Source organism: Hyperolius riggenbachi, chromosome 8 (genome assembly GCF_040937935.1).
Source record: "Hyperolius riggenbachi isolate aHypRig1 chromosome 8, aHypRig1.pri, whole genome shotgun sequence".
Taxonomy (NCBI): Eukaryota; Metazoa; Chordata; class Amphibia; order Anura; family Hyperoliidae; genus Hyperolius; species Hyperolius riggenbachi.
Window position 1 is genome coordinate 255665566 of NC_090653.1, and position 15351 is coordinate 255680916.

The 15351-nt window shown below is 45.2% G+C and overlaps 1 protein-coding gene across 4 annotated transcripts in view; it reads left to right on the forward strand.

Moving 5' to 3' along the window:
- LOC137527775 (multidrug and toxin extrusion protein 1-like) overlaps window positions 1-15351 on the forward strand; it is a 153411-nt gene that overhangs the window by 106159 nt on the left and 31901 nt on the right. For all 4 annotated transcript variants that reach the window (XM_068248657.1, XM_068248655.1, XM_068248659.1 and 1 more), the window contains 3 exons: window positions 6742-6839; window positions 8895-8992; window positions 13605-13718. In XM_068248657.1, the coding sequence (XP_068104758.1) occupies window positions 6742-6839; window positions 8895-8992; window positions 13605-13718 (310 nt within the window). The remainder of the gene's footprint in view (window positions 1-6741; window positions 6840-8894; window positions 8993-13604; window positions 13719-15351) is intronic.

Genomic DNA, 15351 nt, shown 5'->3' on the forward strand with positions numbered 1-15351 from the left:
CTCTATGTGATCTTCTATTACTGACCTTTGCTACCAGTCCACAAACCTCTATGTGATCTTCTATTACTGACCTCTGCTACCAGTCCACAAACATCTACCAGATCTTCTGTTACCGACCTCTGCTACCAGTCCACAACCTCTTCCATATCTTCTGTTACTGACCTCTGCTACCAGTCTACAAACCTCTGTGTGATCATCTGTTACCGACCTCTGCTACCAGTCCACAAACATCTACCAGATCTTCTGTTACCAACCTCTGCTACCAGTCCACAAACATCTACCAGATCTTCTATTTCCAACCTATGCTACCAGTCCACAAACATCTACCAGATCTTCTGTTACTGACCTCTGTTACCAGTCCACAAACATCTACCAGATCTTCTGTTACTGACCTCTGCTACCAGTCCACAAACATCTGTGTGATCTTCTGTTACTGACCTCTGCTACCAGTCCACAAACCTCTGTGTGATCTTCTGTTACTGACCTCTGTTACCAGTCCACAAACCTTTGCCAGATCTTCTGTTACTGACCTCTGCTACCAGTCCACAAACCTCTGTCAGATCTTCTGTTACTGACCTCTGCTACCAGTCCACAAACCTTTGCCAGATCTTCTGTTACTGACCTCTGCTACCAGTCCACAAACCTCTGCCAGATCTTCTGTTACTGACCTCTGCTACCAGTCCACAAACCTTTGCCAGATCTTCTGTTACAATACTGACCTCTGCTACCAGTCCACAAACCTCTGCCAGATCTTCTGTTACTGACCTCTGCTACCAGTCCACAAACCTCTGTGTGATCTTCTATTACTGACCTCTGCTACCAGTCCACAAACATCTGTGTGATCTTCTATTACTGACCTCTGCTACCAGTCCACAAACATCTGTGTGATCTTCTTTTACTGACCTCTGCTACCAGTCCACAAACCTCTGTGTGATCTTCTGTTACTAACCTCTGTTACCAGTCCACAAACCTTTGCCAGATCTTCTGTTACTGACCTCTGCTACCAGTCCACAAACCTCTGCCAGATCTTCTGTTACCGACATCTGCTACCAGTCCAGAAACCTCTGCCAGATCTTCTGTTACCAAAATCTGCTACCAGTCCGGAAACCTCTGCCAGATCTTCTGTTACCGACATCTGCTACCAGTCCACAAACCTCTGCCAGATCTTCTGTTACTGACCTCTGCTACCAGTCCACAAACCTTTGCCAGATCTTCTGTTACTGACATCTGCTACCAGACCACAAACCTCTGCAAGATCTTCTGTTATCTGCTACCAGTCCACAAACCTTTGCCAGATCCTCTGTTACCAACGTCTGCTACCAGTCCACAACCTCTTCCATGTTTTTTCTGTTACGGACCTTCGCAACCAGTCCACAAACCTTTGCGCTATCTTCTACTATTAACCTCTGCTACCAGTCCAGAACCTCTGCTAATAGACAATGCTCTGTAACCTTCTCTTACCAACTCAGGCTGCTTATAGACAACGCACTGCCTGATCGTCTCTTACCGACCCTGGCAGCTAATGGACAACAGTCTGCCTGATCTTCCCTTACCTACACTGGCTGCTAATGGACAACCTTCTCCCTGATCTCCTCTTACCGACCCCTAGCTGCTAATTGACAATGCTCTGCCTGACTCCCTGCTTCCAACCTTTACAATAATCATCCACACCTGGCTAATCTAGTTCATCGTAATGGTTGTGGCTGATCTTGGCCTCGTAGTCTTGTTCGTTGTCTTGGCCAGGCAGCCTCGTTCAGGCCTGGGGGAGGAGGAACTCTATCTAAAACTGTGAGTAGTACAGGAAGTATATGGGAGGAAGGGGACATTGTTCTAATAATACACATACTGAAGACCATGGTCAGAGCCAGTTCTAGCTACAATGGTGCCCTGGGGCAAAAGTAAGGTCAGGGGCCTCCCGACACCCCCTTCCAATCAAATAACCCCCAGGGCGGCGGCCCCTGAGCCAGCTGTCAGGCCTTATCCAACCCCCCTCCCCCTTCACACAATATCATTAGGTGTCCATCATATGTCCCCTAAAAAGCATTTTTGGGGTCCTGGGGTTCCCATTATTCACCTCCTTTTGCTACAACTCACAGTGGCGTAGCAATAGGGGGTGCAGAGGTAGAGACCGCATCGGGGCCCTTGGGCTAGAGGGGCCCACCCTCAACCACAGTATTAGCTTTTTATTGGTCCTGTGCTGATAATATTCACTTCTATAGATGCTTTCAATAGTAGTTATCATTAACACACCGTTTCCCATCCCCTTTTTGCACCTCTGACTCTGTAGTTGTCATTGATTGGTTTTGGTGCGTTGTATCAGTTGTTATCTATAGCATACTTGGGGAGCCCCCAATGCAAAACCTGCACTGGGGCCCACAGCTTCTTAGCTACACCACTGACAACACACCATCCTCACCCCAATGTCATTTGTCACCATAGATAGAGGATGGGAGGAGGGGGAGGGGAGGAGGGGGACCTTGGCAGGCCTCCACAGGTTCTGGGGCCCTGGGGCAATTGCCCCCTTTGCCTCTATGGAAGTGCCGGCCCTGTCCATGGTCCAGTTATTATATATAAATAGAGCGCAGATTATGGGGCAGATACACATATATGTTACTCTCCATAGCTGTCCAGTTTAATTTTTGGGGGTGTTTTCCAACTTTTGTTCAGTGTTCACTGATGTAATTTAGCAGTTTGCAGAGATCATCAGACCAGGCAGAATGCCAGAAAAACATCAGATCTCCATCCAAGTACACAGAGCAAACATAGCTTATTTACTAAAGCAGTGCAGAGTGCGGTGACCTGCCAGCCGCCCATCGTATTTCAGGCTTCTGGTTGTTACAGACTCCTACATAAAGCCTACATAAAGCCTCCTCCTTTTGTGTCCTACCTGATCATGCACCTCCATTACTGTGAACCCATGCTATGCATCTGAGTGAAACTAACTTGCCTAATCTACATGCTCAATCCAATGACTAAGCATTACCTGGCACTCATACTGTGCCGTGTGATCTGGTTTTCTATTATTCCTGTATTGTCATATTGCTGTATGTCACCCCTAAATATTGTCTGTAACCTAAATTAATGTTCAGCGCTGCGTAATATGTTGGCGCTTTATAAATACAATAAATAAATAAATAAAATTGTGCTTTCCATTGTTCTAGCGCACTGCAGGCACCCTGTGCACATTATTGTTACCATGGCCGGTTCTAGACTTTTTGCTGACTACGGCAAACTTGTGAGGATGCAGTCATCCCCCCCCCCCCCCCCGGAATTTGAAATGATCGCACAGCACCCAATGACTTACTCATTTAATGTTCTAAATCAGTAAGGGAGCAGATGGAACAACTTGAGACATGACATGCTGCAGCTAGACACAATAACACACTGGCTGGCTGGCTGGCTGGCTGGCTGGCTGGCTGGCTGCGAGTCTGTGACAAACAATCTGCTCACCCTCAGCCAGTCGGCCGTCCTCTATTCCTCCTCAGTCAGGGCAACAGTGCCACCTCCTCCCATCTGCTGTGCAAGTCAAATGAAACACTGCTGCTCTCCTGCCTCCCCCCTCCTCACTGTCAGACTCCTCACACAGCACAACAAGCTGCTTTTCCCCAATGATGACCTCTTCCCCTCACTCTCCTCTTGCTTCTTCTCCTACTCTGACTGCATGCTGTAAGTGTAAGCACACAGTACAAACATGCCGCCCCTGTAATCTCTGCGATTGATGCAAATGTTTCACCCTGCTTTATTAGAGAACTGGCCCTGATTGTTGCAGTGGGATTACAACATACATGTTATACTAATAAAACACTGTTCTTAAAGTAAGCGTTTAACCAATGAAGGTGGTGCGCTTCTAAAATAATAAAACAGTGCATATGGATATGCTCTATCATATAGTTCACAAGTCAATGCAAATATGGAGAGGAGAAAGCACTTGCATGAAATGCAGCAGGGGTGGATACTGCCACACTGGGCTTACCTGCAGCGTGTTCCAATGGTAGTCCATGATTTCAATCAGAAGAGAAGAAGGAGATGGGCATCAGAGACCTCTGATGAAGCAGGGCTAGTCCCTACGAAACAGCTGTCAGACTTGTCCTTCCCCCCACTGCTGTAAGCTTTTTTTGTGTCAACCCAGCCACAATAAAGGGTATTTTAGCAGCTGTGCCCATCTCCTTCTTCTAATCTGATTGATATAGTTCACAAGTGATTCAATTAGAAATGAATCCTCCAATCCAACCGAAGCATGGAAGACAGACCGTGACAACACAAGGATCCCCTCATGACATCATAACAGGATTTTATTTATATTAAAAACGCACACTTGCATGCTCAGAGTTTTTACAGGCTCAACCACCTGCGTAGGCCCTCTTGCTGACTCCCGGTTGCGCTATCCAAGCGCCAAACCTGGCACACTGTCCTGTTTCTGTGGTCCCACCTGACCGGTTTCGTCACTAGTAATGTAGTAGTGACTCATCAGGGGCGCTGAAAGTGCCGATTATGGTTTTACGCTGTGATGGCTGCAAACTTTTGTCTTTGAGGTGTTATGCATATAAAGACCTAAGACCAAAGAAGCTGAGGGGGAGAGTCCAAGATAGGTGGGGGGTGCACAATACCCCAGAAGCACTGCAGACCTATCTTGTAGAGGGTCATATACTAAAGGTGAGTGCCTTGTCTTAAAGGGAACCTGACGTTAGAAAGGTAAACACAGCCGCACAGCGCGGCTGTAATTTATGGGGTCTGGCTAAGCACAGGGGGGATTTAAGGGGGATCTGATTAGCAACAGAGGCTGGGCTCTATAGGCAGAGCCAGCCTCTGTATGTGGATTTTGTTGTGAGAACCCCGCCTCGGGTTCTCTTTAAAATAATACCAGTAGCCTGACTCTCCAGCTGATCCTGTGTCTCTGATACTTTCAGCCACAGCCCCTCAACGAGCATGCAGATCAGGTGCTCTGACTGAATTCAGACTGGATTAGCTGCATGCTTGTTTCAGGTGTGTGATTCAGCCACTACTGCAGCCAAAGAGATCAGCATGGCTGCCAGGCAACTGGTATTGTTTAAAAGGAAAAATCCAAATCCCTCTCAGTTTAGGTTCCCTTTAAGGGTGAGGTGGCAGTGGTCACTCATGGATGGGACTCTTTTTTTGTCACGATCTGTCTTCCATGCTTCGGGGTGGATTAAAGGATTAATTAAATCACTTGTTCACTGGACTATGTGATAGAGTGCTTTCTATAGGAACTTTAAATTTGGACAACATATATAATGCATATCAACCCCTTGTGTGTAATGTGCTCACCATCACTTTTTCAGAAATGTGTAGAAGTTTAGCCTTGTACACATGCTAGAGGAAAGCATCTGGGCCAATAACTTAGCACATGTGCAGGTGTCCCATGATCAGGGCCGGTGCTAGACTTTTTGTTGCCTGAGGCAAACTTGTGAGGATGCGCATCCCCCCTCCTTTCAGAATTGGAATGATTGCACAGCAACCAACAATTTGCACCGCACGTTATAGCTGCGGTGAGCCCCCGAAAAACCCACTCTTGGTATAGGTAGGTGCCCCAAATGTTGGTAGCTAGGCACAGTTGTCCCCAGTATAGGTTAGCTAGGTACAGTTGCCCGCAGTATAGGTTGGCCAGGCACTCTCTTCACTTCCTGTTTCTGCTTGGTGCTGCCCCCAGACTTCTGCCGCCTGAGGAAGTCGCCTCACTTGGCATCATGGGCGGACTGGGCCTGCCCGTGATGACATCGCCAGATCTATATACAACAATGGCAAAATAGCAACGGGCTAAGGCAATGTTCTGTGCCACCAGTGATGCTTGCGTATTTTTGCCCAAGTAATTTTCGCATCGAAAATCCTGTATTTGAATTCTGCGAATTTTCGCGAAAATCTTCAGAAATATTCACGTTTTTGACCAAAAGCGAAAATTAAAGAAACTTTGCTGTATGCGGACGCTTATGCCCTTATGCGGAAAAATTTCCACAATAATCCGCTAAATATGTGCATGGGTGAACTAATACATGCGTACATTCTACCTTACAATGCGGAATAGTATAGGTATAGAAGGGCAATAATATTTCTACGCATGTGCAATGATCCGTATAGACGCAGTTACCGCACGCATAGTTGACTTCACAATACATACGTCAACTATGTGTAACGGGCGAAGCTTCGCATAGCGGTACTACGACTACGCGGAAATACGTACGTGATAAACTATGTATTTAACGCGAAAATAACGGGCATTAGGCGAAAATTAACGTGAAAATATTCGATCAAAAAAATCGCCCGTCGAAAAGAGATTTGTGCTTTTTTCGGCGAAAAGAATATTTGCATTTTCGCTCATCACTGGTTCTGACACTTTTCCTGCCTATCAGAAGCTTTTCCATCTTGTATCGTCACACGCTCCCTCTCTATTGATCTGTACTCAACTATACCTGGGCAATATAATGCTTGTTCCCTGCAGTGTCACCCTAACAACAGAGCACAATCTTTACAGGTGACTTTGATCGCGCATGGATATGTGCGCACCTTAAAGGACTGAACTTCACACCAATCAGTAGCCGATACCCCCTTTTTTAAAAGCAAACAAATATTGCAACGTCAGACTTCATACTCCTCTCACTTAAAAATAAATCAGTGCTGCTGTAGGGCTACAGCGTTTTACCAACTTTAATAGCCCGTGACTGAAGAACCACTTAGTGAATCAGCCTTGTTGTGTTTTCGTTGTGTAACTGTTCTTTCTGCTTGTAGGGGATAATATTTCCTCAAGTTCTAACTGGATTTATAGCAAATCTCATCAATGCACTCATCAATTACGTCTTCCTGTATGTGCTTGGCCTGGGGGTCACGTAAGTTCCCTTCTCATAAAAAAAAACATTTATTTCATGTTTTATTTATTCATTTATTTATCTGTTGTTGTTGTTACATCTGATCAGCACTTATTGGCCATATTTGGTTAGAGAAGAGCAAGCTTCTAACTGCTGATCGGTTAGCTGGCATCTGATTAGTTAAGGAAGCTGCCAGTTAATTGATCAGTGGTTTTCATTTGTTAGGACAGCTTCCAGCTTGCACTTCCTGGGTCTGAGAAGATTTGCAGTTATTGCTGTTATTATTTATTGCTGTTAGATCGGCTCCTCTCCCAGTGACCAGAGTGGGTCTTTATTGCTACCAATATTATTACCATACCTCCCAACTTTTTTGAGATGAGAAAGAGGGACACTTAAGCCACTCCCCTAATCACACCTCTATCACACCCCTAATCACGCAAACCATAAAGATTTCATAAGAAAAATATGTTGTTTTATAATTCAAACCACGCTGGTCATTTGTATCCTGGTTCATTTTCCTTGATATTAACATTTTGAAATTAGTAATATATCAATTTAAAGGATGGGAATAAAGTTTAGAGTCAATCAAATACATTTTTTAGTAGAGAAATATATATTTACATAGAAAGAGGGACAAATGAGGAGGACAGAGGGACAAGGCTCCCAAAGAGGGACTGTCCCTCCAAAAGAGGGACAGTTGGGAGCAATGTTATTGCTGCCAACCAAACAGGGCTGAGGGCAAGTTCTGCAGCACCAGGGGCAGAGATTCCAAAGTGCCCCCACCCCAGTATAGGTAGCAGATGTGACCCCAGAATTAGGTAGCCCCCCTCCCCAGTATAAATAGCCAGATGTACCCCCAGTATTAGGCAGCCCCCCATCCCCCTGTATAGGTAGCACAATGCCCCCAGTACTGTACAGTATTAGGTAGCCTAATACGAACCCTAGTATAGTCAAATAGGCCCGCGGTATTAGGTGCCCCCCTCCCCAGTCTAGTCAGATGTGTCCCCAGTATTATGTTGCCCCTCTACTCAAGATAGATAGCCAGATATGCCCCCAGTATTAGGTGTCCCCCTCCCCAGTATAGTCAGATGTGCCCCCAGTATTAGGTTGCCCCCCCCCCCCCAGTATAGATAGCCAGATATGCCCCCAGTATTAAGTAGGTCTCCCCCACGCACCATAGATAGAAGTATGTGCCCCCAGGATTAGGTAGCCTGTCTCCCTAGTATAGAAAGCTGGATGTGCCCCCTGTGTTAGGAAGCCCCCCTCCCCAGTATAGATAACTATATATGCCCCCTTGTATTAGGTAGCCCCCAGTATTGATAGCCAGATGTACCCCCTGTATTAGGCAGTATTCCCTACCCCCTTCCCCATGCAGTGTGTTTGCGAGCGGAGTGTGCTGGAACAGTTACTTTCTTCACGACACTGCACGCCTGTTGCAGCGTCTCCTCTTCATGACTCTCTCATTTAAGGGCCGCGCTACCATAGAGGCAAAGGGGGCAATAGCCCCGGGGCCCCGACCTCTGCTGAGGCTCCAGCAGCGCCGACCCTGCTATATTTTCTTTCCCCACCCACTCACACTGCTCCCCGGGGCCCTGCTGCAAGTATATTAGCAGCCATAATTACCTTATTCCCGGCGGGTGAGCGGGTGGGCAGCGGCTGCACTCGGAGACACGCTGTCTCCCTCCTTCTCTATGACCCGGCGTGTGCTTACACATGACGCGCCGGGTCATAGAGAAGGAGGCTGCTAATATACTTGCAGCAGGGCCCCGGGGAGCAGAAGGGCAATGTGGGGGGGGGGGGGGGGCAACGCTGTAGTTTGCAGTCCCAGGGCCAAAGGGCCCCTTGAACCAGCCCTGATCATTACGTGAAGCCACTAGATGCCTCTGCCACTGTGCCATGGCCTGGCTCCTCTGCCAAATTGGTGCCCTTTGGGTATGACATAAGACAGAGACAAGGGATGGGTAAGACTCGGGTAAAGAGGAGGACCCTCAGTAGCTGTAGCAGCACAGATTGTGGGAGACCGTGTGTGAGAGAGTGGAGGGAATGGAGTAAACCGTCCTTTGTTTCTATCCACAGGGGCTCAGCTTGGGCCAACACCATCTCTCAGTACCTGCAGGCCATTCTCTTATTTGCCTACATCGTGTGGAAGAAACTGTATGTGGAAACCTGGGGAGGTACCGACCGCACGATCTTGTCTTACATCATTGCAGAGACATAAACCATTTAGTTAGTGGGGTCGGGTAGAAGTCTAATGGAGAAACATATAATTGGTTAAATCGGAAACAGTAAATTCGGGCGCCTGAGGCTAGTGGACAAATCGGGCGCCGCCATTCACTCCTATAATAAATATCGTTTAATGGGCGCCCGATAGGAAAAAAGGGCGCCGTTGAAAAATAACGTTTTAAAAGCGGCGCCCGGAGACTTAATGTTTTATTACTGCTTCTCATGATTACACATTATTTAATGATTTATACATTTTTAAATATTATTTTTAAACGAAAAACAGTACAATATTTTTTTTCAAACATTATTTTTAAACGAAAAACAGTACATTTTTTTTTACATTATTTTTCAACGAAAAAACCAACAGGGGGGTCTTAGGTTTAGGCACCAACAGGGGGGTCTTAGGTTTAGGCACCAACAGGGGGGGTCTTAGGTTTAGGCACCAACAGGGGGTCTTAGGTTTAGGCACCAACAGGGGGGTCTTAGGTTTAGGCACCAACAGGGGGGTCTTAGGTTTAGGCACCAACAGGGGGGTCTTAGGTTTAGGCACTAACAGGGGGGTCTAGGGGTTAGGGGTAGGTACAGGGAGGGTTACTTAGGCACCAACAGGGGGGGTCTTAGGTTTAGGCATCAACAGGGGGGTCTAGGGGTTAGGGGTAGGTACAGGGAGGGTTACTTAGTAATTTTTTTTTTTAACGTTATTATACGTTTCAGTATTTAAACGAAAGATTAACGTTTTTACAATTGCCGATTTAATGCACATTATTTAATGATTTATAACTTTAAAAAACATTAATTTTAAACGAAATACAGTACAATACATTTTTAAACGTTATCCATGCTTATCGTTAAAAACCCGGCGCCCTTTTTTCCCAGCGCCCCTTTTTAACGTACGCGGTTAAATCAGCGGTTAGGCCTGGAACCCACTAGCAGTACATTACTAGACCATTTCTAAGCACTTGAAAAGCTCTTGCTAATGTAATGCTATGAGTGTGATCCCACTTGAGCGATGTGATTTTATAAAAATCCCCCATAGCATTGCATTAGCAAGAGCTTTTTCAAATCACTAGCGCTTAGAAAAAGCTGCTAGTGGGTTTGAGCCCTCATGCTGTAGACACACTGTGAGCACTTTAGCTTTTCTGACCCTTAGCATTTTCTGAGCTTTTTTTTTTTTTTAAATGCTTCCATTGACTTACATTAAAATCACTGTAAAATAGCTGTAAAATCGACGCATTTGTGATTTTTCGGCAAAAAAAAATTTACCGCAATTTTAAGGAAAGTCAAAGGGAGCATTTTTTTTTAAATGCACTCAGAAAAGCACTCAGAATGCCCTCATAATGTGTCTACAGCAATCATGTGATCACGTTCTTCTTATGCTTCCTGTGCAGGCTAAGGCCCCTTTTACACTTAATCAGTTGGTACGCGTTAGTGTGCGTTGGTACGCGTTTTTTCAATAGCAGTGCATTGGGAAGAAGATTTCAGTTAAAACGTGTTAAGTGTGAAAGGTGCCATAGGAAAACATGGGACTTACTTTGAAAATCAGTTTTCTTTCCGTTTTAACTTAGAGCAACTGAGAAAATTTAGAAGAAAACTTAATAAGATATGGGCCACAGGGCCCGATCCAATTCACTTTTTTTCCTGGGTGATTTTCACATCTTATTAATAAAATGCCTTTTAAAGGATACCAGAGCTGAACCATACAGTAAAAATGTGCCCACTGCTCCCCCCGTTCTCCTCCGTCCCCCTCCATTCTTGCACAAATGCCCCTCGGAGTCGGCAGCTACTTCCTGGTCGGCCGGGTTGGGCATTAGTGCGCAGACTGTGGCCCAGCCATGCGCATCCTTGATCGTGTGCCTGCAGCCGGGAGGGCACTGCGCATGCATATGACGTCATGACTATATAATGCACAAAGCGCTCCGGCCTCGAGCAGTACACAATCTATGACGCACACAGCTGGGCCTGCGCACTAATGCCCAACCCGGCCGACCAGGAAGTAGCTGCCAAGGGCATTTGCACATGAAATCAGGAGGACGGAGTAGAATGGGGGGAGTGGTGGGCATGAGGACTACTTCATATACAGTGGGATGCGAAAGTTTGGGCAACCTTGTTAATTGTCATGATTTTCCTGTATAAATCGTTGGTTGTTACGATAAAAAATGTCAGTTAAATATATCATATAGGAGAGACACACACAGTGATATTTGAGAAGTGAAATTAGGTTTATTGGATTTATAGAAAGTGCGCAATAATTGTTTAAACAAAATTAGGCAGGTGCAAAAATTGTCATTTTATTGATTCCAAAACCTTTAGAACTAATTATTGGAACTCAATTTGACTTGGAAAGCTCAGTGACCCCTGACCTACATACACAGGTGAATCCAATTATGAGAAAGAGTATTCAAGGAGGGTCAATTGTAAGCTTCCCTCCTCTTTTAATTTTCTCTGAAGAATAGCAACATGGGGGTCTCAAAACAACTCTCAAATGACCTGAAGACAAAGATTGTTCACTATCATGGTTTAGGGGAAGGATAAAGAAAGCTGTCTCAGAGATTTCAGCTGTATGTTAGGAACATATTGAGGAAATGGAAGACCACAAGCTCAGTTCAAGTTAAGGTTTGAAGTGGCAGACCAATCTCGGATAGACAGAAGCGACGAATGGTGAGAATAGTCAGAGGCAACCAACAGACCAGCACCAAAGACCTACAACATCATCTTGCTGTAGATGGAGTCACTGTGCATCGTTCAACCATTCGGCGCACGTTACACAAGCAGATGCTGTATGCAAAAGTGATGCAGATGAAGCCTTATCTCCACCCACAGCACAAACAGAGCCGCTTGAGGTATGCTAAAGCACATTCGGACAAGCCAGCTTCATCTTGGAATAAGGTGCTGTGGACTGATGAAACTAAAAAACACCTGCTACCTACATCAAAATATGGTGGTGGTTCCACCACGCTGTGGAGCTGTGTGGCCAGTGCAGGGACTGGGAATTTTGTCAAAGTTGAGAGACGCATGGATTCCACTCAGTATCAGCAGATTCTGGAGACCAATGTCCAGGAATCAGTGACAAAGCTGAAGCTGGATCTTTCAACAAGACAACGACCCTAAACACTGCTCAGAATCCACTAAGGCATTCATGCAGAGGAACAAGTACAATGTTCTGGAATGGCCATCTCAGTCCCCAGACCTGAATATAATTGAAAATCTGTGATGTAAGTTAAAGAGAGCTGTACATGCTCGGAAGCCATCAAACCTGAATGAACTAGAGATGTTTTGTAAAGAGGAATGATCCAAAATACCTTCAACCAGTATCCAGCTCTTATTGGAACCTTCAGGAAGCGTTTAGAGGCTGTAATTTCTGCAAAAGGAGGATCTACTAAATATTGATTTCATTTCTTTTTTGTGGTGCCCAAATACAGTGGCTGGATAGTGTATTGGTTAAGGGCACCGCCTTTGACACGGGAGACTAGGGTTTGAATCCTGGCTAGGTCAGTTCCTATTCAGTAAGGAGTTCAAGGCAAGACACCCTAACACTGCAGGGTGGCCTTTTGAGCGCGTCCCAGTGGCTGCAGCTCTTGAGCGCTTTGAGTCCGACAGGAGAAAAGCGCTATACAAATGTTCGGATTATTATTATTATATTATTATTTATGCACCTGCCTAATTTCATTTAAACAATTATTGCCCACTTTCTGTAAATCCAATACACTTCATTTCACTTCTCAAATATCACTGTGTGTCTCTCCTATATGATATATTTAAGTGACATTTTTTATCATAACAACCAACTATTTATACAGAAAAATGATGATGATTAACAGGTTTGCCCAAACTTTCGCATCCCACATCCCAATGCCTGCACCCCCGTTTTTACTGTATGGTTCAGCTCTAGTATATAGCAAGCAAGAAAACACTAATTTTGACAGGACTTTTTTACCTACTTTTTGGTACTTTTTTCAGTTGCAGCGTGATGAAAATTTATTTTAAGTAGAAGATGAAAAATAATTATCTCCTAAGAGAAAACTTGGGAGAAAAAGTGTATTGGATTGGGCCTATGATGTCTAACGGAGTTTAATAATCAGTCAACAAGTCTTGGAAGGAGATTTGGAAGCTGTAATGTGAGAATCTTTTTACCCTATATTAATAGCTAAACAAAACAATTGTAAGTACCATAAATTAAATAAAATAAATAAATAAATAAATCAAACATATCACAAAACATTCCCTCAACATAAATAAACTCTATATGTCTAATCATCTCATAGGATTCTTGGGGGTGCCAAAATTGGGCAAATAATTACCCATGAACAAATACAAATAAATACGGTACTTATGTATTTATGTATGCTTATATTATGTATATAAATAATTATGCAAAATTATGATTGGATTACACAAAATCAGTTGCAAGTCCAAATCGTAATTACGTAAGGCAGTAATTGCAAAAATGTATGCAAAATTTTGCGTAATCGTAATTCGTAGAAGACGACCCTCACTATTTCATTGTTTCAATGTATAATGCTGAACTGAATGAAAAGCAGTTTTAACAGTAGAATTCCCATTTAGGGTGGTCTACAGCTTGCTTCGAGGAGTGGGGTGCTTTCATCCGACTGGCCATCCCCAGCATGTTCATGCTGTGTATTGAGTGGTGGACGTTTGAAATCGGGATCATACTAGCAGGTCGGTTTTGTTAGAGATTTTACAACAGTTACCTTAAACTGCAGTATTGTAAAACAACCACAAGATGTCACTATGTGTATTACGGGATAGTAATCTGAATGGGATTGTCATTTCCTGTATTCAGAGGCGTAGCAATAGCCATAGCAGCCATAGCAGATGCTTTGGGGCCCTGGAGCATAGGGGGCCCAGGAGATAGTAAATGTATTCACCATTAACTTTCTTGTGTTTTTCCACTCTCTTACTTTGTCTCAGTGCCCATCAGGCTTGCTCAAATCCGAATTCGGGAGATACCCGGATAGTTCTATCCGGATACCTCCCAGTAAAGCTTTGCAGGGGGGGGGGGGGGGTCAATCTTACCTAAATGACGTCTTCTTCGGTCCGTACGCGTCACCTCCCACGATGCGCTCCAAGCGCTGCATGCGCCGGTCACGTAACTACAAACACTTCCTCCTTCCGGGTTGAAGTAGGAAGTGTTTGTAGTCACGTGACCGGCGCATGCGGCGTTTGGAGCGCATCGTGGGAGGCGACGCGTACGGACCGAAGAAGACGTCATTTAGGTAAGATTGCCCCCCCCCCCGCAAAGCTTTACTGGGAGGTATCCGGATAGAATTATCCGGATATCTGCCGGATTTGGATTTGAGCAATCCTGGTGTCCATGGACTATATGCAGTGTTGATTGCATGAGAATGTAAATAGCCCAGTTAACTCATATCCAGAGGGTAGGGGCAGGATCCATTGCTTAAGTGTGCCTACATCTGAGGGCCCTATGAAAATTTTGCTATGGGGCCCCTTTGACCTCTACCTGTGCCACTGCCTGTATTCACTCTGTCTTCTTCCTGTTCTAAGTAAGCCGCATTACCTGAGGTTGGTGTATGATTTACTGTATATCTACATGTTATCCTTCAGTAAAGTGTTCTAACTTGTTATACTGGCTATACTTTTAGCCAGTCACGTTTATGACATTAGAAAGAACAATCCCTGCGCTGTCTTAGGTTGATGGTGGACAGATGCGTGCTGCTCCAGAAGCTGGATGGTGCCAGCGAATCTGACAAAAAGGATAAAAGAAAACAAGAGCGCACCGCTGGTGCAATAACGTTTTTTACTTCGGTCAATCACGCTGATATAAGTTGCACTTACATTGTATAGGAAGTCAATGCGCCTGTCAGGCCTGCCGTCTATCCACTCCTGTGTCCCGCTCTTGGCCAGGTCCTCCTGATGAAGGCGTGGTCTACGCCGAAACGTTGTGACGTCAGACGGCATCTCCGCGTCCAGGCTCCGCCCACCACCTCCGACTCCTACGCTGACACCAACGCGTTCCGCTGCTCTGGCCAAGCGCGGGACACAGGAGTGGATAGACGGCAGGCCTGACAGGCGCATTGACTTCCTATACACTGAAAGTGCAACTTATATCAGCGTGATTGACCGAAGTAAAAAACGTTATTGCACCAGCGGTGCGCTCTTGCTTACGTTTATCACATTGTCAGTGGATGTGTTTATAGATAAAAGCAGTTGATGTTGTCCATCTCACACAACGGCCGCTAACGAGAGTTCAAATGATCGCGGCACTTTGCGTGGGAGTTGTCGGAGCTTTAAAGATCCCATCCACTATGATAGTCACTATCCCTGCGCAACA